Below are 24,553 nucleotides of genomic sequence, written 5' to 3' on the forward strand. Positions count from 1 at the left end.
CTGATATTGATTTTATTTAAAGCAAACTTGTAATTAACTTGTACTAAAAATAAGATCATTTCATAAACATTTTTGTTCGTGTCAAATTTCATGATCCAAACTAATGTACTTTTTTGACACCTAATTTCATGATCCTAACTAAAGTACTTTTTGAGACACCAAATTGCATGATCCTATCTAATGTCATTTTTGAGACACCAAAATTCATGATCCTATCTTATGTCCTTTTTGAGACACCAAATGTCATGATTCTATCTAAATTAATGTACTTTTTCAGACACCAAATTTCATTATGCTAACTAATGTTCGTTTTGAGACACCAAATTTCATTATCCTAACTTATGTACTTTTTGAGACCCCGAATTTCATGATTCTATCTAATGTCCTTTTAGAGACACCAAATTTCATGATCGTATCTAATTTCCTTTTCGAGACAAAATATTTCATTATGCTAACTAATATACTTTTTGAGACACCAAATTTCATGATTCTAACTAATGTACTTTTTGAGATGCTTATTTTATGATTCTATTTAATGTCCTTTTTGAGACACAAAATTTCATGATTCTAACTGATGTACTTATTGAGACACCAACTTTCATGATCCAATCTACTTTTCAAGACATTTATGTTTCGTTTTCTTTAAAAACAATATAAAACACAGACTGACTGACAAATGTTCATGTAAACCAAGTTTCTTTCAATTTTCTTCACTACTTTGCGTGGTCCTGTTTTGCGGATGGACAGAATGACACACAGACAGACAAACAGACGGACAGAGAGAAAGACTAGAGAAACAGAGAATAAACATATAGTTACCACTGAATAAATATACATGGCGCAAACAATTAATACAACTAAGTATATGAGCGATAAACATACTTGTGCAACCAGGTAAAATCAGGTTTTCATAGGGCTTCTTGTTCCACCAGACTCCTACAGAACTACAGGCCATGTAGCGTGGCAGGGGGGCAAACAGAGCTTCAGTGTTAGACATTGAACAGCTTACATTGCACACTGCATCCGTATTTTGAGGGCAGGTTCCTATAGTAACATTGTTGTCATTTACTGGGTTGGGACACCTGGCATTATCTGAAATCATTGCGTAAACCATATAATGACGATTATAGTTGATGTTGAACGTGCAAAAGATGTTACAAAATAATAATGGTGAAATACACATACTAGCACTTGTATATATTTCATGTTCTATGGTCAAAGCATGGAAAATACCACTGAATGATAACCTGTTGTTAAGTTCACAGCCAGAGAGTGCAAGATAGATTTGTTTGAGTTAACAACTACTTCTGAAATGTGTGCTCACTTGATTTCATTTAAATGATAGAACATATATTAACAGACGTGACGAATACCTCCATATGCCACATTGACATAGAATATTTTGCATGTTGTCTTCACAAAAAAACTACCGACACCATGCTGAATGTTTAAAATGCACTAAGTGACCTGTGACCTAGTTTTTGACCCAGCATGACCCATGTTCGAACTTGACCTACACATCATCTAGATACAACTTCTGACCAAGTTTGGTGAAGATCGGATGAAAACTACTTGAATTAGGGAGCAGACTCCATGCTCAATGTTAAACATGCAATAAGCTGACCCGTGACCTAGTTTTTGGCCTAGACATCATTTAGATACAACTTCTAACCAAGTTTGGTGAAGCTTGGATGAAAACTACTTGAACTACTTGAATTAGAGAGCGGACACCATGCTCAATGTTTAAAACGCACTAAGTGACCCTGTGACCTAGTTTTTAATCCGGCACGACCCATATTCATACTTGACCTAGATATCATCTAGATACAACATCTGACCAAGTTTGGTAAAGATTGAATGAAAACAATTTGAATGAGAGGGAGGACAGACCAACCGACAGACAGTCTGACACTCCTTTATACCCCCCTAAACTTTGTTTGTGGGGGTATATTTACTGTGTTCATCCTCTGTGTTGCAAAAGAAAACAAGTCAATTGTCACAAATTTCCATTGGTGTTGTTTTGCGAAATAGCATTGCTTGTAATTAAACATACATTCATTCTATAATTGGAGTGTTCTATACATGGAAGGTACTAGTTTTCACTCAATTAATGTTCACTTGAGGTTCAATGTTAACAAACAAAATTGAAAACTGACTTGCATGCAATAGAGAGCATTCACTTACATTTGATGAAAGCCTGTGTCCGACATTCACCGTAATTATTAGTTGTGGGGTCAATGCCAACTAAAATTGCTTCATAATAGCCCCATGTCATGGCTGAAAACAAGCATATTGTTCAAGGTCTTTAGAATATACCGGTAGTATAAATGAAAATGTTTGCCTTTCCAAATAATTGTTTAATTAATATCTCATTTATGGTAATGCATTTGAGAAATAATATTTGTTGTCTGCAGCAATTTGCTTATAGATATCTTTAAATCAAATGGATGCAAAACATACAGGCCAGTAGCGAATTCTTGAAGGTCAAAGACTGATTATTGGAAGCCTTAAGGTCATCCGCAAGAGACGAGAGTATCTCACTGCTCACAATCCGGTCTGATGATACATGGCTTAAATTGTGTGGCCCACAGTTAAGCATAGGGAAATTCAAGTTGGGGTAGGCTGAAATAATAAATAATTATGTGCAACAAGTATAATATGAGCCTTATTGTGGGAAAATGGGGCTTAATGCATGTGCGTAAAGTGACAACCCAGATCAGCTAAGTGCAGTTCCCACAAACTTTTCAGGGACAATATTTTCTGCTGTTATTTTCCTTTATAGGATGTCTCTTTTGAGCTAAAATCCAATATAGGTGGAAAGTGTTGTCCTAGATTCATCATTGGGGACTGCACAGGCTAATCTGGGAGGATGCTTCCATGTACATGTATTAAGCCTGGTTTTCTCAGACCAATATGGGAGGATGCTTCCATGTACATGCATTAAGCCTGGTTTTCTCAGACCAATCTGGGAGAGTGCTTCCATGCACATGCATTAAGCTTGGTTTTCTCAGACCAATCTGGGAGGATGCTTCCATGTACATGCATTAAGCCTGGTTTTCTCAGACCAATTTGGGAGGATGCTTCCATGTACATGCATTAAGCCTGGTTTTCTCAGATCAATATGGGAGGATGCTTCCATGCACATGCATTAAGCCTGGTTTTCTCAGACCAAATATGGGAGGATGCTTCCATGTACATGCATTAAGCCTGGTTTTCTCAGACCAAATATGGGAGGATGCTTCCATGTACATGCATTAAGCCTGGTTTTCTCAGACCAAATATGGGAGGATGCTTCCATGTACATGCATTAAGCCTGGTTTTCTCAGACCAATCTGGGAGGATGCTTCCATGCACATGCATTAAGCCTGGTTTTCTCAGACCAAATATGGGAGGATGCTTCCATGTACATGCATTAAGCCTGGTTTTCTCAGACCAATATGGGAGGATGCTTCCATGTACATGCATTAAGCCTGGTTTTCTCAGACCAATCTGGGAGGATGCTTCCATGTACATGCATTAAGCCTGGTTTTCTCAGACCAATCTGGGAGGATGCTTCCATGTACATGCATTAAGCCTGGTTTTATCAGGCCAAGGCTCATATACATTATGTTTTAGCAAACAAACCGCTGCAACAGTATATGTACTGATTTGATTGAATCATTCTGAATAATAGAATAATGCAATTAGCATTATTGTAATGTGTAAATCTGACCATTTTCCTTTAATAATCACTTGCCTCTATTATGTGATATTATAAACAAAAAAATACAAATATTTTGTATAAATTTGGACTGTGGGACAACTTTCATATATATATTAATCTGTGAGTGCCGCTCTAGCAAATAATGCATATTTCATTTTAATAATTATATACCAAAACGTGGTTTCAAAACTATGTTGTTTTCCCCCCTTCTTTCCAAAATATTCAAAAGGTTGTGTAAATATTGTGTCAATGTTTGTCATGGCCTGTATCATAAACACATAATACAGAGTAAAATCACATAACAAATATTTGTAAATCTTACTTTTGCCATTTAAATTTTAAACCACCTCAAAATAGATTAATACAATAAATCAAAATATGAATGCAACAGATAAGGTTGCATATTGAACAGCTGACTGCTCAAGGCTCAGCAACAAGGAAATAATGATATTTGTTCTGGGAACACTGCATGTGTGTAAAGTGCCGCCAAAATTTAGTATGTACAATCCAGTCCGCACAGGCTAATAAGTGGGGACACTTTCCACCTAAAACAGATTTTCACTAAGAATTGACTCTCTTTAAACAAAAAATACTATAAAGGTGGAAAGTGTTGTCCATGATTAGCCTGGGCAGACTGGACTTTACGACAAGTATTATGCCCAGTTTTTCCAGAACACACCTATAATAACTATCCAAAACATAGATAGTTAAGAACTTACCCAGTATATTCTCTGGCAGCCTAGTGGTCATTCTGTCTGCTGAGAATTTCAGGTCATAGTTGTACCATCCCTGTATCAGACCCGTTGATGGTTCATTCAGCTGACCAAAGGCTAATGTAAAGTCCACATTGCTCAGGATTGCGTTCCAGACAGTTAATCTTTCATACTCTGCCACGTACTCTTCACCAAGGCGCACCTGACCACTGGAATAAGAGTTTAACTTGCACACTATATGCAACTTAAATAGTCAAAACATACCCAAAATCTTGTTAGAGCATACTTTGTAGTTATAAAATGAATTTACATTTAATAGTGAAAAATGCCTTGTTCTTGTAATGATGATTAATAAATGTGTTTCTTTTCTGCTAATAATTGCAACAAGGCAGCTTCTTATTTTGGGTGTGATAATGCTTGGAACTTATTAGCAGTAATTGAAGTTCAAACAAGCATTATTGTCATGGTGTTATTATGTTGTGTTGTTTATCTTAACATTTCTAATATTGTCTCTATTTATTGCATATAAGATTTTAATAAACAATAAACAAAAAATCTTTTTTTTTCAGAAATGATGTTCTCTTTTTGTGTTATGTGTCTTTACATTTTTTTATCTTACATTTTTGAGTACAGGTATATTATAATTACAGTGTGTTAACTGTTTAAACTGATTGCATGTACATTATACACCATTGAGTGATGCTTTTAATAATAAAGGCGGAATAAAATGTTTCAAATACAGTAGAATTGCAATAACTCGAGCTTGCGATTTCTCGAAAACTGGCGATTACTCGAGCATTAAAGTAAGTCCCTAACATTCTCCTTTAATTTCTACATAAAAATACCCGCAATAACTCAAACATGCGTTTTGAGATAACTCGAGGATGTGTGCTGGTCCCTGAAAGGTATTTCACACCATATTAACTGGCAATTATTTTAAGACACTTTCTCGTCTGGTCAATGCTAATAATATTCGAGTTGTGAAAACAGACAATAAACGCTTGCTTATGTGTGACGTTAGTCGTAGTTTGAGAAACACTGCAAATTGTCATCCTTTGAGATGCAGATAAAAACTACAAAGTTTTAATGATAATTAAATAATTACCAGCATGCGATAATTATAAACAAGAGGGCAATGATGGACCTGAATCGCTCACCTGACTAGCCTTGCTATATCAACTTAAATTCTATCAGACCTATATACAATCCCAAGACAGATTTCATCAGTTAATACATTCTGACAAAATTTCATTAAGAGGTGATGAAAACTGTGAGCTCTTTCATCTACACAACGTTTAACTAGCATTTGACCTAGTGACCTAGTTTGGATCAAAACTGTGACCTCTACTGTCTACACAAGTTTTTTTAACTTTGACCTAGTGACCTAGTTTTTTACCCTAGATGACCAAAATTTGATCCCAACCCAGATATTAACAAGACAAACATTCTGACAATATTTCATTAAGATCAGATGAAAATTGGACCTCTATTGTCTAAACAAGGTTTTTCTATGATTTGACCTAGTGACCTAGTTTCTGACCCCAGATGACCCAAGTACAATCCCAATCCAGATTTTATCAAGATCAACATTTTGACCAAATTTCATAAAGATTGGATGAAAACTGTGACCTCTACAGTCTACACAAGGTTTTTCTATTATTTGACCTAGTGACCTAGTTTTTGACCCCAGATGACCCAAATACAATCCCAACCCAGATTTCATCAAGATAAACATTCTGACCGAATTTCATAAAGATTTGATGAAAACTGTGACCTCTATTGTCTACACAAGGTTTTTCTATTATTTGACCTAGTGATTTAGTTTTTGACCCCATATGACCCAAATACAATCCCAACCCAGATTTCATCAAGCTAACATTCTGACCAAATTTCATAAAGATTGGATGAAAACTGTGACATCTACTGTCTACACAAACAAATTGTTGACGGACGCACGCACGCACAACAGACGCCGGACATCACACTGTCACATAAGCTCACCATGTCACTTCGTGACAGGTGAGCTAAAAATGTATGGTATAAAAGAGAGCGTAGCAGATAATACATCGGAATCTCTTAACTGAATTCCTTCTTGTCATTTGCGCTGCATCATGTCAACACAGAAAGAAAATAGTCTTACAAATTGTCAAACTCCTGAGCAATCTAGTGAAGGACCCACTGGTGCTACATGTACAATGAATAATGTTTGAATATTTTTTATTATATATGTGTTATGCGTGTATGTTAATTATATTAAATGAATGAACGATCATTCTTATTGTTTAGTTTAGGCTACTGTAACATTAAGCGATTTTTAAAAAGCCTTTTCTTTTCCGAGCACCGTCTTACATGTAAATAAAGGGTTTGTGGTCAAAATTAAGTATCACCAACCGAAACAGTGAAAACAAATAATAATGGATTACTCGAAACCTGCGATAAGTCTAGCATCAAAGTCAGTCCCGTGCTACCTCGAGTTATCGCAGTTTTACTGTAATCTTGTTTCTTTTATATTTCAATAATAAAGATGTTTTAAGGTATGTTTTGACAACAATAAGGTACAATTTGACAGTTCATTGTGAACTTTCAAACCACAGATAAACACATTTTGACTGGGTACTTTTTTAACACAGTTGGCTATGTTTTGACCACAGTTAAACATTTTGATCACAGTTAGGTACCTTTGGACTGGGTACTTTTTTTACAGTTGGCTACTTTTCCACTACATTTGTGTACACTTTGATCCAATACTTGTTAATCAAATGTTATGTAAAATATAAATTAAATGATTTACGACATTCACATATATCGAATTAAAATGATATACCACAATATTTAAAAAATAAAAGCGTAAAACATGCAAAATATGCTTTTTATTATGAAAATGATTTATGAATTTCTAAATAAAAGTTCTTGGTTCTGAGTGAACATGGTTATTATAGGTGTGCATTATTATGGAACAAAAATAATTTCTGATGCATTATACATGTGTTTAAGAAAGCACAGTTTTGAAGAGATAGTTGCATTACTCAACGCTGACATGGTGTAAATATAGTTTAAGTCTACCCTACATACTTTTGAGCTGAAGTCGGCAGTGGGTCAACAGCAACTTCCTGGGGATATGTGATAGCGTCAATTGTTGCAGACATCTTGCCTGCAGCTGAAATTGACACACCTAAATGACGCCATTTGCCATCATGCAAATTTCCACCAAAGATCGTAGAGAATCTTATACCCATCCAGTTGGTATTATTTGATGCATATATTCCACTGGTGTTCACAATGATCCCGTATTCATCCATGCCACTAGCGTAGTTTGGATGCAGTTTAGAAGACCTTCAGAAAAGAGAGATGCATACTATATTATCGTCCTATACAAAAGGATACTTCTGCAAACATTTGTTGATATATATTAAATCCCAAGTACACATAATTTGAAACACACTATACTCCACTTCTTAACAATATAATGTCAACCAACTCAAGAATACAATATTATTTCATACAATCTTTAATGCATGTAAGCCTAACAATTTTGAACAATCCTCACAACCAGCTTTAACTAAAAAATACATTTTTTCACAAATTTATTTTTTTACCAAAATTTTAAGGAAACTCACAACCAAATGGAAAAGAGAGAACTTCCTGCATTGTGAGATCTGACCCACAGCATAACTGAGAGGCTGCCAGGGGTCCATCTGAATGGTGACTGCAGCACAGGTGGAGAGGTGCAATACAACGTATTCACAAGCAGCACATGCTGAGATGATTCCCCTGAACAAATGAAACACACACTCACTTGAATCAAACACACCAACTAAGAAATGCACTGCAAAACTCTTTGCAAAAACACCCTCAAACAAATATCTACGTTGTTAGTGCTTGTTTGATCAAGTCATTTTTCACAAACACTAGCAAATGGCATTCTATCAACCTGATTTATCAAATACAAAAAGATGGTATGCAAATGTACTTCAATACTATAAAAGTTTTGAAAACAAATAGACATACATGCTTACCTCATTAAACAAGAGTTCCGCGATCGAAGACATATGCCCCCCCCCCAAAAAAAGGGATTTGAACTAGTGACCCCCATTTCAATTGGGGTCATCTACTGTCCAAGGCGAATGCACATGTGAATCAGTCAATTTTTTGACGAGTTATTGATTGGAAACGATTTTCACACTTCTTGTGACAGTGACCTTCACCTTTGACCTAGTGACCCCAATTTAAAAGGGGTCATCTACTTTCGAAGGCCAATGGACATGGATAGTATCAAGCCAATCAGTAAATTGGTTGACGAGTTATTGATCAGAAACAATTTTGACACTTATTCAGACAGTGACCTTCACCTTTGTTCTAGTGACCTCGATTTCTGTAAGGGTCCCAGGCCAATGCACATGTGAAGTATCAAGCCAATCCGTCAATTCGTCGACGAGTTATTGATCGGAAGCCATTAGACACATATTGTGACAGTGACCGTGACCTTTGAGCTAATTACCCCAATTTCAATAGCTGTCATCTACTGTCCAAGGCCAATGCACATGCGAAGTATCAAGCCAATCGGTCAATCCGTTGACGAGTTATTGATCAGAAACGATTTTCACGCTTATTGAGACAGTGACCTTGACCTTTGACATAGTGACCCCAATTTCAATAGGGGTCATCTTCTGTCCAAGGCCAATGCACATGTGAAGTACCAAGCCAATCAGTCAATTTGTTGACGAGTTAATGATCGGAAATGATTTTCACACTTATTGTGACAGTGACCTTGACCTTTGACCTAGTTATCCCAATTTCAATAGGGGTCATCTACTATTCAAGGCCAACGCATATGTGAAGTATCAAGCCAATCGGTCAATTCATTAACAAGTTATTGATAGGAAATGAGTTTCACACTTACTGTGACAGTGACCTTGACCTAGTGATCCCAATTTCAATAGGGGTCATTTTCTGTCCAAGGCTAATGCACATGTGAAGTTTCAAGCAAATCGGTCAATTCATTGACGAGTTATTGATCAGAAACAAACTGGTCTACCAACAGACCGACAGACATACAGACCAACCGACATCCAGCAAAACTATATACCCCCTCTTCTTCGAAGGGGGCATAAAAATGAAATATTGATTTTACATTCACAGCCCTGTTACATGAATTGCATTCGATTTTTTTAGACACCGACTAAACGTTCTGATTGGACTAGAAACTGGCAAATGTGGTCTGATTGAAAACACCTAGTCTCTGGCAAATGTGGTCTGACAATATCAATTGATGTCTGCTTGAAATCAACTTGACACTGGTAAATTATGACTGCTTGGACTCTATTACACTCATAAATGAGATCTGTGTAGACTCACCCTGGCACTGACTTATAAAGTCTGCTTGCACTCACTCAGAAACTGGCAAATAAGGTCTGTATGGACTATTCTAGACTCTTTTATACTCACCTAAAATGTTTTCTGAAAGGAACTAAGGCTCCTCTAGTGATATCTGACAATTAAAATGTGTTGACTTGGTTTAAGTCTTTTCTCCCCTAAGGTTACTGAACAATATATTAAGTAATGTTTATACTCACCTTGAAATTGTAATTTGAATTAGTTTGTTTATTTTACTTACCTAGACACTGCTTGTTTGATAGAGTCTTTCCTTCAGGACACTGACAAATGTAGTCTGTGACATTGTGATAACATGTAGCATTTCCTCCACAAGGATTGGACAAGCATGGGTTAGCCTCAGTGGTGCAATTGGGCCCAGAATAGCCTTAAAATCAAAAGATCAATTATATTTAATGTACTTGCATAATTAATGTATGAACATTAAGTGTAGACTTACATAAGAAATAGTAACTTTCATTAAAAGATGGTATGCTCTTAATTATATAAAACCGTTATTTGACACACAGGTTTGTGTTCATAGACTAGACAAATGAATAAAAATAATGAATATACATAGAGAATAACAGGTTACTGCCTGATGGTTTTGTAATATATCAGACGAGGCTTAGAATAAAATTAATGGCTAGACTTGCTGAGCCATTATTTTATTCATGCCGAGCCTGATATATTACACAATTATCAGCCAGAAATCTGTTTTTCTGTTTATTATAGCTTCAAGTCGCCCATTAAAAAAAAATAGTGACAAATAATCGCTACACCGCTGCATTTTGTGCGGGAATGAATATGATTTTTGACGTTTGATGCGTAAATAAATATGTAACGAGTACTTGCCCTTACTTGTTTTTTGCATTTTATGTTGCTTTTTTGTGTATATCATATATAACATCTTGGTATCAAATTGTTTTTTTCTGTAAAATCTGATTCTATTTTAACAAAAGTGATAATTTTATAGCTGCTTCCGATTGAATTGAAAAACCTCAAAATATTGACTGAATAACAACTTCCTGTTGAACTGATATAAAAAAAATATTTCAGCGTTATATAAGGCAGATATCAATGTATCTGGTATAAAACGATTGCTTTTATTGCTATTGCCATGATCAAAGAAAACAAAGTGCATATAATAATAGTTATGAAAACAAAGCCTTTCTTTGTTGATGTGGTATTTGTATGATCAACAATACCAGTCTTGCAGGTGCACATGTATCCTAGAGGGCCCTTAGGTGAACACTGGCCACCATTTTTACACGGGTTGGCATCCCCAGTCAGTGAACACCAGTCCTTGACAAACTCACAAGACACTCCGGAATAATCTGAAATAATACTCATGCATTCATAACAAGACTTCAAGAAAACACTATTATTGAAAGGAACATTAATTCAAACAGGATGTATAATATACTTGCTCTGAAATGGGCTTGATTTTGAAAAAAAATTGCTGATAAAAACAAAGCCAATACATTTAAATTCCTTACAAATCTATATACCGAAACAAACTTTGTTATTTTATGCAACTTCCATTGGACAGTACAATAGGTAAGCTTTGCTTGTACTTGGGAATTACATGAGTTTCTCCAAAATGTAAGATCTGGGTTACATCTGTTACAAAAATAAAACAAGGGTAAAGCTTCCACATTGTTACAATACCTATAGGACATTTGCACTCGGCTGTGCCAGGCTTGTCTGTACAGTTGCCAGTGTTTGTGCACACCTTTATGTTGGACAAGACATCACAGACCTTGGTGGCATTCTCACAATTCTCCCCTGAAGCACCACCTTCACATCTGTGAGGAAATTGAGAAATTTGAATAAGACATATTGCAGTGCATGTAACATCAATGTCTGTTGAATCACTCAACACTCAACACTCAACATCACAAATGCATTTTACATTATAATTATAATACATGTTAAGGCCTTCATGTTTATTAGTTCTGTCTTTAGACGATGAATATTATCATTTGCATGTATCGCACAGTCACATACAAGTACCTGCAGATTATGTGTTTGCCTGACTAAAGGATTCTCTGCTTTTTAAAATAATTGAATTTCTTATGAAATCAGACTACAGTTGTACATACTACTAACTTCCACAGACCTGCAGAAAGATGTATTTTGTAGATTGTAGCATTGTGCATTCTGACAAGTCCGATTGGCACAGTAGTTTATTTCAGTACTGCAGTCTTTCCCTGTCCACCCTGCAGGACATGTACATGTATAGTCGTCCACTTTATTTTGACACGTGCCCTTGTGTTTGCAGGGATTGGAAAGGCACTCGTCAATGTCAACCTGAAAATGGGGAGCCAGTAATTAAACAACTAACAGTAACAGTTATCACATGACCAATACACAGAATTCAAATCAATAAACAGTATTGCAGTACAGAAAGCAGTACACATTTTTTTGTAAATAAAAGATGCATTTGAACACATAAAAGAAGTAAAACTGGCATAAAAAATTCTAAAACAAATTATTTTTGTTAAAGATCATAATTAATTTAACTGTAGGAAAATTAATTCCTAAAATTCCACCAAATCGTACCTCACACTTTCTTCCTGTGTATCCATTTTTACAAATGCAAACATAGCCATTTACTTGATCCACACATGTACCTCGACTTGTGTTGCATTGACTCTGTGGACACTCATTCAAATCAGTTTCACATCTGGACCCTAAAATATCATGATTATGTTTGAAACTCAATCAGTTTGTTTGAAACTGATGGGTTACCAAACACCATCAGTATAAAATGGTTACCTAGAACAATCAGTATAATATGGTTAGCTAACACAATCAGTATAACATGGTTACCTAACACAATCAGTATAACATGGTTACCTAACACAATCAGTGTAACATGGTTACCTAACACAATCAGTATAACATGGTTACCTAACACAATCAGTATAACATGGTTACCTAGAACAATCAGCATAACATGGTTATCTAACACAATCAGTATAACATGGTTACCTAACACAATCAGTATAACATGGTTACGTAGAACAATCAGTATAGCATGCTAACTTAACTTTAAAGTTTTCAAATGAGATTTAACCAATTCTATAATTGTCAATAAACTCCATGACTTGTCAAAGTGAAATAACAAATTTTATATCTAACAAACAGAATTTATACATTTATAAAGATTAAAACAACAAAGGTTTACCAGCAAATCCAGGAGGACACAAACAGGTGAATCTCGTTAGACCATCCACACAAGTAGCATTATTCCTACAGTCATTATTCCTACAGTCATTAATGTTGTGTTGACACAGGGACCCAGTGAAACCAGCTGCACAGGCGCATGTGGCATTAAAACCATCATCAGAACAGGCGGCTCCGTTCTTACAGGGGCTGTTATCACATGGAGTTGATTTTCTGTGGCACTTGTATGCGTCTCCTTTATGGTATAAACATATAGGGGTTAACTGAACTGTCAAAGTTCAACTTCAGTATTAAAAGTGTCATGATCATCTTACAAATTACAGCGCTAATGTCTACTAATTATTACTAATATTTGTAACTGTAACTAAACATGTGCCAGTATAAGAAAGCTTCCAGTACCTTTTAATTTTGTCTCAAAACTCAACTTATGTTGAAAACAATTCAGTGAAAAATGACTGCATAATGAATGTTAAAGCTCACATATGACATATGGCCAAATTTTAAATTTGACCTCTCAGTGTGACATATATATATATGCTAATATTTGTAATTGTAACTAAACATGTGCCAGTATAAGAAAGCTTCCAGTACCTTTTAATTTTGTCTCAAAACTCAACTTATGTTGAAAACAATTCAGTGAAAAATGACTGCATAATGAATGTTAAAGCTCACATATGACATATGGCCAAATTTTTAATTTGACCTCTCAGTGTGACATATATATATATGCCAAATTTATGGCTTAGACAGGAATGTTTGGAAGGACACCAAAGAGGATGCGCTCACATCAGCAAGGACAGTGTAACTTATATATGCTGCCTCTTTTCAAGGAGAGCATTCTAGGGATATAACTGAGGACATTTCAACAAAAACAAAACAAAATATTGATGCCCAAGTTCATATTATAATTAATTTTGAGACATTTCCTTAAATCTAGCAGTAAATATATGGACCAGGCTCTGGGAAAACCGGGGTTAAAGTATGTGCGTAAAGTGTCGTCCCATGTTTGCCTGTGCAGTGCCAATCAGGGACAACACTTTGCACATACATTGGATTTCCATAAAGAAGAGAATTCCTTTGAACAAAAAATGCCATAAAAGTAGTAAGTGTTGTCCATGATAAGCCTGTGTTTTCCCCCTGTGTTTTTATTTACATTGCTATTGTATGTATAATTAAAGGTGATGTATTATCCCCATCATTTTCTACATAATGATCTGATTGGTTACTTTTCCTACATGTAGTTTACAATCCCCTAAGCATCATTCATTGTTAAAATGTGTGTAACTACATATGTGTAGTTACAAATGTACTTATACAATGTTAATAAACACAAGTTACACTCAGAATAAAAAAAATCAACAGTTCCAACAACAAAAATTATTCAACTTCTTAAGATACATTAAAAGAGTAACCTGAAGTTGGGCAATCTTTTTTCAGAACTGTGTAGTTTGTCGTATTCTGAAGAGAACCGTCGATGTTATAGAATGAACAAAACATATCTCCATTTAATTCAGCGTAGAGACAGGTTGCATCATTCTTGCAGAGGCTTTCACATTGTGGTAAAGATGTGACTTTTACTGGTGCCTTGTATTGACCGACGCCAACAATTTGAGTGTTGGGAATCGATGTGAAAGTGCAGATATAAACTGGAAGACAACATATACACATATACATTGTTTACACATAAATTTAATCATAACTTATGACTATATTCCTGCATGTAACCTTTCCAGCCTGTCATCATTAATGTTTTCGATAACGTTTCTGATCCATGCACATATATGGGTTTGGACCTTTATTATGACACTTGGCCCACATGACATATAACTTGAACGTCACACAGCTTCTCCACAAAGTGACCATTTGTGATTTATTATTTCAACGAGACTATCAATAGAACTGATGAATGCTCACAGATGATGCACTTTGTCAATATATAGGCTAATGAAAATGAATAATTTATCAAGGGCCAACAATTCCATGAAAACCAACAGAAGCGGAACAACATGAAAATATGTGTATATTAACCCACAGAATTTTGTTTATTCTTAATCCTGGATAATCTCAATTTATATACTTCATCCCATAATCCACCATGAATTGAAGAAATAACACCCTGTTGAATAAAAGTAACTGTATATCTACACAACAGCAAACACATATAGTACCATAACCTCATTGTGTTTAATTGTATGACTCCATTTGACACTTTTGGTGTTCTCTTTCCATTTTCTTTAATGTTTTTTTCTAGTTCAGAAAAAAATGGCTAATGATAGGATTGATAAAATACCAAGTCAGTGCTGACTTAAGTTTATTTGCTTGTGAATAAATCTTCAAAACTAACCTAGTATTCTCTAGATCTACAACCATAACTATGTTAAGCTAGTGTCTTATATTACCTGGATCAAAGAATTCTGGGCCACAAGCACACAGTCCGTCCTTCTTATCAAGACTACTATAACACACATTGTTAACATCGCAGTCTCCGGGCTGACAGAAATTCCCAACGATTTCACAGTTCCTTCCAGTAAACCCAGTCGTACAGTTGCATACATAACCGTTCACCAGGTCACTGCATGTCCCTCCATGTAAGCATTCAGCAGTGAGACAATCGTCTAAAATATAAACACATATGTAAAAAAGATCACACTCAATAACATGTACAAACTCATAATTGCGAAGCAATAACTTGTTCTGAGATATTAGAATTCAGAAGAATAAAAACTACTTTATGAAACATAAATATTTAATGTCTTGGCACTTAATTGATAAATGAACGTATTTCCAACTCAGAACATTTTTTTTTTTTTTTTTTTTTTACATTTTTTTTAATTCAATATAATACATACAATGTATACATGTATATGATCATACAACATAGTGATTGTACAAAGCAATACAGTTCAGACATGTTATACAAGATATGCTAATATATCTTTTTTTTAAAGAGAAATGAAAAGAAAAACAGAATAATAGTTATGAAAAATGATGAGTTGTATAAAGTCGGAAGAAAGCATACTGGATTTGTGTGTTTTGTTGTTGATTCACAATGATCTTATAAGATTGAAAAAAATATACAAAAATAATTTAGAAAGATAAACTAACATAAGAGTGAAATATATATAAGTGGACAACCATTATGAGAATTTAATCTGATTCCATTTTTGTTCAAAGATTTGTAATGTGTCATTACTGAGGGCTATTTCTTTCTCAATCTGGATTTTTAGTTTAAGACTATGGATAAAACAATTAAAATTTGGTACTTGTTTTTTGTACTTCATGTTATAGATAAAATATTTCATCATAATAAGAATAAAATTCACAATATTATTACAGTCTATTGATTTCAATGAGTAAATTCCGAAGCTTACATTTAAGAAAGATAGTTTAACATTTAGTTGCTGTTGTTCAAGAAAAGATACTAGTTGATTCCAAATAGGCTGGATGTGTTTGCACTCCCAAAAAAGATGTTCTATAGTTTCGATGTTTTCACTGCAGAAGTCACACAGATTTGAGTTAGATAATTTGCATTTAAAGAGATATTTATTTGTAGCTATAATTCTATGTATGTATTTATATTGAAAATTTCTCAGTGTGCTTTCAATAGTTGCTTTATATGGCATGGTAAATATGTGTTTCCAATTAAGTTCATGTTCTTCGAAAAGAACTTGCCATTTATTTTGGGTTTTGGAGTTTTCTGTAGGGTTTGTAATTTGTAATGTGTAAAATATTTTGTTCGTTTTGTTTTTTCTTCCAAGTATGTTTTCTACGAATGTTGTTTGAGTACATGGTGTATTATTTGTATTGATTTCAGATTTAATATGTATGGGTATGCTTTTGATTAGTGTGTAGTACTTCAGAAAATTATTTGAAGGTATTCCGTATATGTAGCATATATTATCAAAAGAGTAGAAATCCTTAATTCTGTAGTCATATAATTGGTCGACATATTTAATGCTTCGTTCAAACCAATCTTTATAGAAAAACGTCTTATTGTTTGAAGTTATGTTTTTATTGTTCCATAATATAGTTTTGCTGCTGGTTTGGGTTTCTAGGTTATGAGTGACATCACTCCATGCTGATAGAACATCAGACAGAAATATGTTTTCGTTTGCAATTTCATGTAGGATAGTATTGTTGATGTTACATTCAAAGAGTAAAGAGTCACCATATTTTTTTAAGATTTTCTGGTAGAATAATTTCCATTTACTCGTATTGGTATTATCTAGGTATCTTTTAACCCAGCTGCATTTGATTGCATTAAAGAATGAGTCAATGTTCGTTAATTGGATACCTCCATTTTCTACAGATTGAATTAACTGAGTTCGTTTTATTTTATCAGGTTTACCGTCCCATATGAAATTAAATATTTCTGATTTTATATCGTTAATAACATCATTTGGTGGATTTGGGAGGACTGTTAATACATAAATTAATTTAGGGAGTGCAAACGTTTTCAATACTGTGTTTTTTCCGATTAGTGTAAGTTTACGGTGGTGCCATGATTTTAAGCAGTTTTTAAAATTCTGTAATTTAGGTAGTATGTTTTTAAGAACTGTATCTTTTTCATTATTTGTGAAAGTAATTCCTAACGTTGTTGCTTCATCGGATGTCCAATGAAATTTCATTTCTTTTTTATATTGGACATTACTTTGTTTTAATTTACCTACTCGTAGCACAGTACATTTACTTTTGTTTAGTTTAAGACCCGATGTCATTCCGTAAAGGGTTAGCGATTCTATTAGGTTATGGAAAGAATCCTTATTGTCGTTTAAAAAATAAGTTGCATCGTCAGCAAATAGGGACTGTTTGATTTCTTCGTCAGGTTCTAGTGATATGCCTTTTATGTGTTTATTTGATTGGATGTGATGTGATAGATACTCGATGCAAATAATAAATAGCGATGATGAGAGTGGACATCCTTGTCGAACCCCTCGTTCGATGTTAAAACTGTTTGAAAAGAAGCCATTGTTAATAATTAAACTGTTAATATCGGTATAGAATAGTTTGACCCATTGAATGAGACTTTCACCAAAATTCATATTTTCTAAGCAAGAGAACATAAATGAATGATCAAGCGAATCGAATGCCTTTTCGAAGTCTGCAAAGAATATTAGACCAGGATTATTTGAATTGTTGAAATAGTTTATGCATTCTTGGATAAGACGAACGTTTTCACCAACTCAGAACATACATAGAAACATTTAAACCTTAGTTTAATTAATTGTTGTCTCTCCAGCCAAAGAGGGTGTCTATACAAAGTTCAATAGGTCACTTGTCTATCATTTATAGATCAAATAGAGACATTCCAATATCAGCTCCTGACACACCATGAATATGGGATGAAAGGTCAAATAAGATTCACACGAAAATATGTTATTTTCAGCTCAAATACAATAATAACCAGAAGTAATGGAAATATTTAATTTGAGTAACTCCATATCATAAGAAATCTAGGTTGTTGTTAATGTTTCTGAATCCATCTATAATCATAATCACTATGTTGGAACTCGATTAGAGCATATATATTGAGCAAATTTAATTAAGCTGAAGAAAAAAAGGGACTTAGAATTTACTAGGTTTTAATATAGGCATATTAGGGAAACTGCCTGCCCCACCCCTCACCACCTCTGGGTGGCGATGTTTTTCAATGGACCAGATCCATTTTTCAACCTCAGCCCCCTATCATGAGAACAAATATTCTGACCAAGTTTCAGAAGATTGGACTAAAAATGTGACTTTAAGAGTGTAAACAAGCTTTTTTTTAAATTTGACCCATTTCTCTGCTTTAACTAACAACACCCAGTTTTAAAATTGGCTAAGATAACTTTAGGACACATGTTCTCACCTTGTTTTGTGAAGATTGGAGTAAAAAGGTAAATTCTAGATGAAAATATTTGAAGATTAACATTTTTGGCAACAAGCAATTCCTAATGTTGTATAAAGATCATTTGAGCAATATTTCACTAAGCATTTATATAATGAACACAGTGTACATTGATACGAGAATTAAGCATAAATTAAGCTGACAGAATTTATGGACATTAAAACTTAAACAAAATCAGTTTTAAAACTCTTTACCATAAAAATAACCTCTGAGTATACTTACTGATGTTAGTTTCACACTGTAGCCCTGTGTATCCATCTGGACACGTGCACTGATATCTGGCAATGCCGTGTGATGTGCAGGTACCACGCCTGCATGGGGAACTATCACATGGGGCAGAAGTGATGTTACATCTACAAGTATTGAAACAAAATACGATGTATTTATATGAGTATAAAATGACATCTATTATTATACAGAAAAAGTACCTTGTTGTTCACAACTGAATATCATAAACTTAAAAACAGGTAAGGCACATATTTAAGGCTCTTAAACAAACAGATTTATTAAAAACTTATTTCCATGGTAATTTCATATATTTAAAACGTTAGTATGTTGCATATAACAAGGCTATTGTCAAGCAATATGGTCCCCTACCGGCTCCACCATTGTCTGAAATTCCATTTTCAGATTTTTTTTATTTTGTTTTTTGGTTGCCATAGCAAACACAATTTTTGACGTAGGAACAAAATGAAATTACGTGCAATATGTCCATATTGCCATCTATCCATGTTGCAAGTTTCATGAAAAAAAATTAAGAACTTTTAAAGTTATTGCAGGATCTAGAAAATGGTGATGGACAGACAGACAGACAGATGTAGCACAAACCATAAGTCCCCTCCGGTGAAACCGGTAGGGGACAGCAATTACTTCTAAGTTGTAAAAGCATTCTATAGCATACTTTGATCACAAATGAATATATATATATATATATATATATATATATATATATATATATATATATATATATATATATATATATATATATATATATTTATATATTAATTCTAAATTAAACATAGATATGGAGTTAATTCATGATTTCAGTGGAATATCGAATTACCATATCATGCGTGGTCGTGAACATAATTTCACAACTGATGGAGCCATGAGTTAAAATACTTATGTATATGTCTACAAATCAAGTGCTTGAACAATCTTTCACTAAAGTAAACATATTTTCTTTTTATTTTATGCTTTTCTACAATGAATAAATACAAAGCGTGAATTTGATTGAGAATAATTTCGTTTTATCAATTATGACATTATCATTATCATTACCTAACAGACATCATGCTGTCGCATAACGCTAGCAGGTGCATTATGAAAATGGTTCATTAGTATAAGCATTATATTTTTATATATCATATTATTGTTTAACATGTTGAATGATTGAATTTACCTATTCTTAAACAAAAGGTCCACTGACCCAAAAACAAAACAAATCTGAGAAGTTGAAGTTTAGAAGAATAAAAGTGCTTTATAAATAAATGTTTAGTTTCAATGTATACTTTTGACCTTTTTTAATAAGAGGTCACTGTAGCCTGACGGATTTGGTTTCCACCTGCAAGGTCAAGGGTTCGATTTCCACTGTGGGAGCCCCGTTAAGATCTCTCACCAAGAACTGGTTCTTCTCAGGATAAAAACTAGACACTTGTCAAATGTCTCATCAAGTTTTATGAAGGTTTGACTTTAAATATGACTCTATAGTGTTAACAAGCTTTTCCTTTAATTTCACCTAGTGACCTACTTTTTAACTCACTTCCCAGTTTTGAAATCAGCTGAAATATCATGTGTACAATATTCTGACCAAGTTTCATGAATGTTGGACTTAACAGTTGACTTGTGGAGTTTAAGCAAGATTTCACTATATACCGGTAGCCTTATACAACAAGATATGCATTTGTCAGAAACACTATGTCACCTTCTGCGCCGCTTTGAAGCTATATATTTGACCTTTGACCTTGAAGGATGACCTTGACCTTTCACCACTCAAAATGTGCAGCTCCATGAGATACACATGCATGCCAAATATGAAGTTGCTATTTTCAATACTGCAAATGTTATGGCAAAATGTTTAAGTTGGAGCAAACAAACACACAAACCAACCAACCAACCAACAGACAGGGCAAAAACAATATGTTCCCCACTATAGTGGTGGGGGACATAAAAAACTGGCCAACCTCCTGGAAGTAATGCATACCAAGCATACCTAGCAGCTGCTCAAGTTAACATACAAACCACTCACAGTGTGCCTGTGATGCTTGGTGAGGGAAAGAAGCACTTGAAGGAGCCCACCATATCCATACATGAAGCGTTGTTCTGACATCCCGCAGTGGCACAGTTGTTCACATTGTCAATCTCGCAGTTTGTGCCATTGAAGCCTAAAATATAGCACTTTAAATAACAAACATAATTGATATTCAAACATCACAATAAAGCTGCCATCATGTTCTACTAAAATGTCAAAGGAAATATGCATCACTCTTCTTAATCTGATATACTAGTAGTTATGATGGCCCGAGATTGTTCATCACCTTTGCAATATTCATTTTTTATTTTGACCAAAAATAATAATCTAACAAAAAAAAGTTTTGTGCCAAATACATAACTTCTTGGTATCGCATTTCAATTATCATAATAAAGTGTACATAAAAAAATGTGACCCAAAGGTCATGGTATTATTTGACCATGATTTGTCAAAAAGTGCTATTCAAAAAAGACAATAAAGCTACCATAAGTGAATAAATAATACATTCCAACAGGGTAAGGCTTTTGTTTACAGCATCAAATACAAATGCAATGCAGAGATTTTTTTTCACAATAACCTGTTTTGCAAGACTTCTTGAAGTGAGCACTCCCAGTTGTTGGATCACTAACCAACGCCACACTGCTGCCATACAGAAAGCAGAACCTCTGTCCACCCGATGTCGGTGCATAGGAAGCTTCCTTGCACAGCTTGTCATTTAGACATAGTTGCTTGCACTTGTCCACACTGTCAACTTGAATTAGCTGCAAAACGGGCAAGTTGGGATCTCCAATTTTGCCGTTGATACCAGCTCCCATGTCACATACATCGTAAACTGCAGCAGAATAAAATGAACAATAAAATATATTGTAACTATAAGTGACTTTGCTTCCAAGTTATAAATATTATACATGTCAATGTTGGTGTAAGAAGTACATTGCACTCAAACTAAATTGTTCACGTCACAAAGGGTATCTTAGATCTAGTTTGTTTGTGATGATACGGTAAGATATATAGCTGCAACAGAACATGTTCAGCTTTAATTAAACATTAATAAGTAATTATGCAAATCATCCAATTACTAAACCCATCAATTTAGAGTTTATCCTCTTACTAAAAGGAGCGCATGTTTATTCTGTTGTGTTTTTGTTTACAACACTTATGTTTTTCAATGTAATATCAACTGATGGCGTTTAACTTTAACAAGAAAGCGTCGGAGACAGGTGATGCTCCCCAAAGTTTTTTATGTCACAATATCGCACTATATATGCAGATAAAAGGAAACGTCTTGAGGGCACAGTAGTTGGGGGGACAAGAATTTTTTTTATAGAAAATTTCAAAGGGCCAAGACTCTGTGAAAAATCATCCGACCAGAACCGGCTGATAATATGCACATCTCCTCTTAGTACTGAAGTTTCCCATAAAGTTTAATTGAATTCCGGTCATTAGTTGCTGAGAAATAGCCCGGACAAAAATGTGCACGGACGGACGGACACACGGACGGACAAACAAAGCGGCGACTATATGCTCCACCCCAAAAAAATTTTGGGGGAGCATAATAAAATGTACATAAATAGAAATGATAGTGCAGAGATCATTCAAAACACATACAAGACCATTTACAAGATTAACAAACACGAAATCATGAAAACAAGAGTTTTTTCACAGGCGGAAGAGCAGTGTCATACCAGGGTCATGTTGTACAAGTAAGAACAAGTGCTCTATGTCAATCCAACAGGAACACAATGGAGGAACTTGCTTTACAACAATAAATGGGGGGGGGGAAGACTGAAAAAATATGAATCGTCCCCCATATGATCCTACTTTTAATAAGACCCTGTATGCACAAATCTAGTTTCATCAAAGAAGCTCAAAGGGGCCTTTTCACAGATTTTGGCATGTATTGAAGTTTGTCGTTAAGGTAGCGCACCTCTAATGGGCACATATCCAAATATAATCTAATTAATTATTTTCTTAATCAGCATCATTTCACTGAACTACATGCAAATTTGTAGGTAGGCTTTCCATGCTTTTTAAAAAAATATACCGATTTTTTCAAAACCATCCCCACGCTCGGCTTTTGTCCAGTTTATTTTCACCCCTGGGGTATATAAAAGTTCCATAATTCATTCAAATTTCCAAATATGGGCATGCAGTTGGTGTGTACAGATGCTGTAAAGGTGTTTAAAGTTTAAACAAGATGAAATAAGTATTCTTTTACAGACATTTATTTTTTACAAATTTTTATCTATGGAAGAGCGCCATGAAATGTAAGTGATTTCAGCCAAGTAAAAATTGGGTCGGTTAAAAACAAAGTGTCATACAATTCAAAATAGTATCATTCAAGTCATATTTTAAACTTAGTTTTTATAGAAACACTTTATACAGCAAAAATACCAAGAACTAGACAGATTTACCGCTTACTTTTTGAAATAAAAATAAAAATGCAACATGCATGGTTCGTATTTTCAACAGAAAATCACCCAATTTCGCCATTACGTTGTTTTAATTTTAATAATTGAAGAATGTGCATAAAAATTGCAACATATTTAACAATAAATATAGCTTATATGCCATATTAAATCAAATTACGTTAGAAAATAAATAAAACGCGTCGCAAAAAAGTATACGTCGTCAGCAGGATTCGAACCTGCGCCGGAATATCCCAAAAGATTTCTAGTCTATCGCCTTAACCACTAGGCTACGGCACCTAATAGTAGGCTCTTCAACCTTCGAAGAAATCGCGGGAAATCATTAGAGGTGCGCTACCTTAAATGCTTTATATTGATAGATGTAAACATTGGATCTAAAAAGCTCCATTAAAAAAATCAAGAATACAATTAAACAAGATAAAAACAAAAGATTACCAAGCAATATGGTTCCCTATCGGTGAAACTCCACCATTGTCAGTATTTTATATATTTTTTATTTATATTTGTCGCCATAGCAACCAGAATTCTTGATGTAGGAACAAAATGAAATGACGTGCATAATCTCCATATTGCAATCTATCCATGTTATAAGTTTCATGCAAAAATATGAAGAACTTTTAAAGTTATCGCAGGATCCAGAAAAGTGTGACAGACAGACTGACAGACAGACAGACTGACAGACGGAGCACAAACCATAAGTCCCCTCCGGTTTCACCGGTGGGGGACAAAAAGTAACCCTCAACAGGGCTCAAACCACTCACTCATGGAGTCCTGGAGTAAAAGTCTACCACATAGACCACTCGGCCATCCGTGCTCACACATTAAAAGGTGTATTTTATAATTTATTTAAGAAATCCTCGTAGTTTCACAAAATATAACGACAAAAACAGAACTCTTCAAATAATTCAAATGTTACGCGTTGCAGCACTTTATAATTTTCAGGTTGTTAAATCGCCAAAAGATGCATATAATGGATATTTTAGAGCATGGTAAATGTTCAGTATCACT

The 24,553-nt window shown here is 34.5% G+C and overlaps 1 protein-coding gene across 1 annotated transcript in view; it reads right to left on the reverse strand.

Annotated features, from left to right (window-relative positions):
• The window catches only part of LOC127847966 (sushi, von Willebrand factor type A, EGF and pentraxin domain-containing protein 1-like), a 30,120-nt gene extending 8,189 nt beyond the window's left edge, over window positions 1–21,931 (reverse strand). The window contains exons 1-17 of the mRNA XM_052380217.1: window positions 21,746–21,931; window positions 21,114–21,262; window positions 19,088–19,218; window positions 15,378–15,593; window positions 14,391–14,624; window positions 12,980–13,213; window positions 12,352–12,482; window positions 11,909–12,099; window positions 11,458–11,594; window positions 10,995–11,123; window positions 10,031–10,174; window positions 8,034–8,187; window positions 7,489–7,749; window positions 4,423–4,625; window positions 2,461–2,622; window positions 2,185–2,277; window positions 883–1,092 (exon numbers count right to left, since the gene is read on the reverse strand). Coding sequence (XP_052236177.1) covers window positions 883–1,092; window positions 2,185–2,277; window positions 2,461–2,622; window positions 4,423–4,625; window positions 7,489–7,749; window positions 8,034–8,187; window positions 10,031–10,174; window positions 10,995–11,123; window positions 11,458–11,594; window positions 11,909–12,099; window positions 12,352–12,482; window positions 12,980–13,213; window positions 14,391–14,624; window positions 15,378–15,593; window positions 19,088–19,218; window positions 21,114–21,262; window positions 21,746–21,931 — 2,965 coding nt within the window. The remainder of the gene's footprint in view (window positions 1–882; window positions 1,093–2,184; window positions 2,278–2,460; window positions 2,623–4,422; window positions 4,626–7,488; window positions 7,750–8,033; window positions 8,188–10,030; window positions 10,175–10,994; window positions 11,124–11,457; window positions 11,595–11,908; window positions 12,100–12,351; window positions 12,483–12,979; window positions 13,214–14,390; window positions 14,625–15,377; window positions 15,594–19,087; window positions 19,219–21,113; window positions 21,263–21,745) is intronic.
• Window positions 21,932–24,553: the final 2,622 nt, after the last annotated feature.

This window comes from Dreissena polymorpha, chromosome 10, assembly GCF_020536995.1.
Source record: "Dreissena polymorpha isolate Duluth1 chromosome 10, UMN_Dpol_1.0, whole genome shotgun sequence".
NCBI classification, from domain to species: Eukaryota; Metazoa; Mollusca; class Bivalvia; order Myida; family Dreissenidae; genus Dreissena; species Dreissena polymorpha.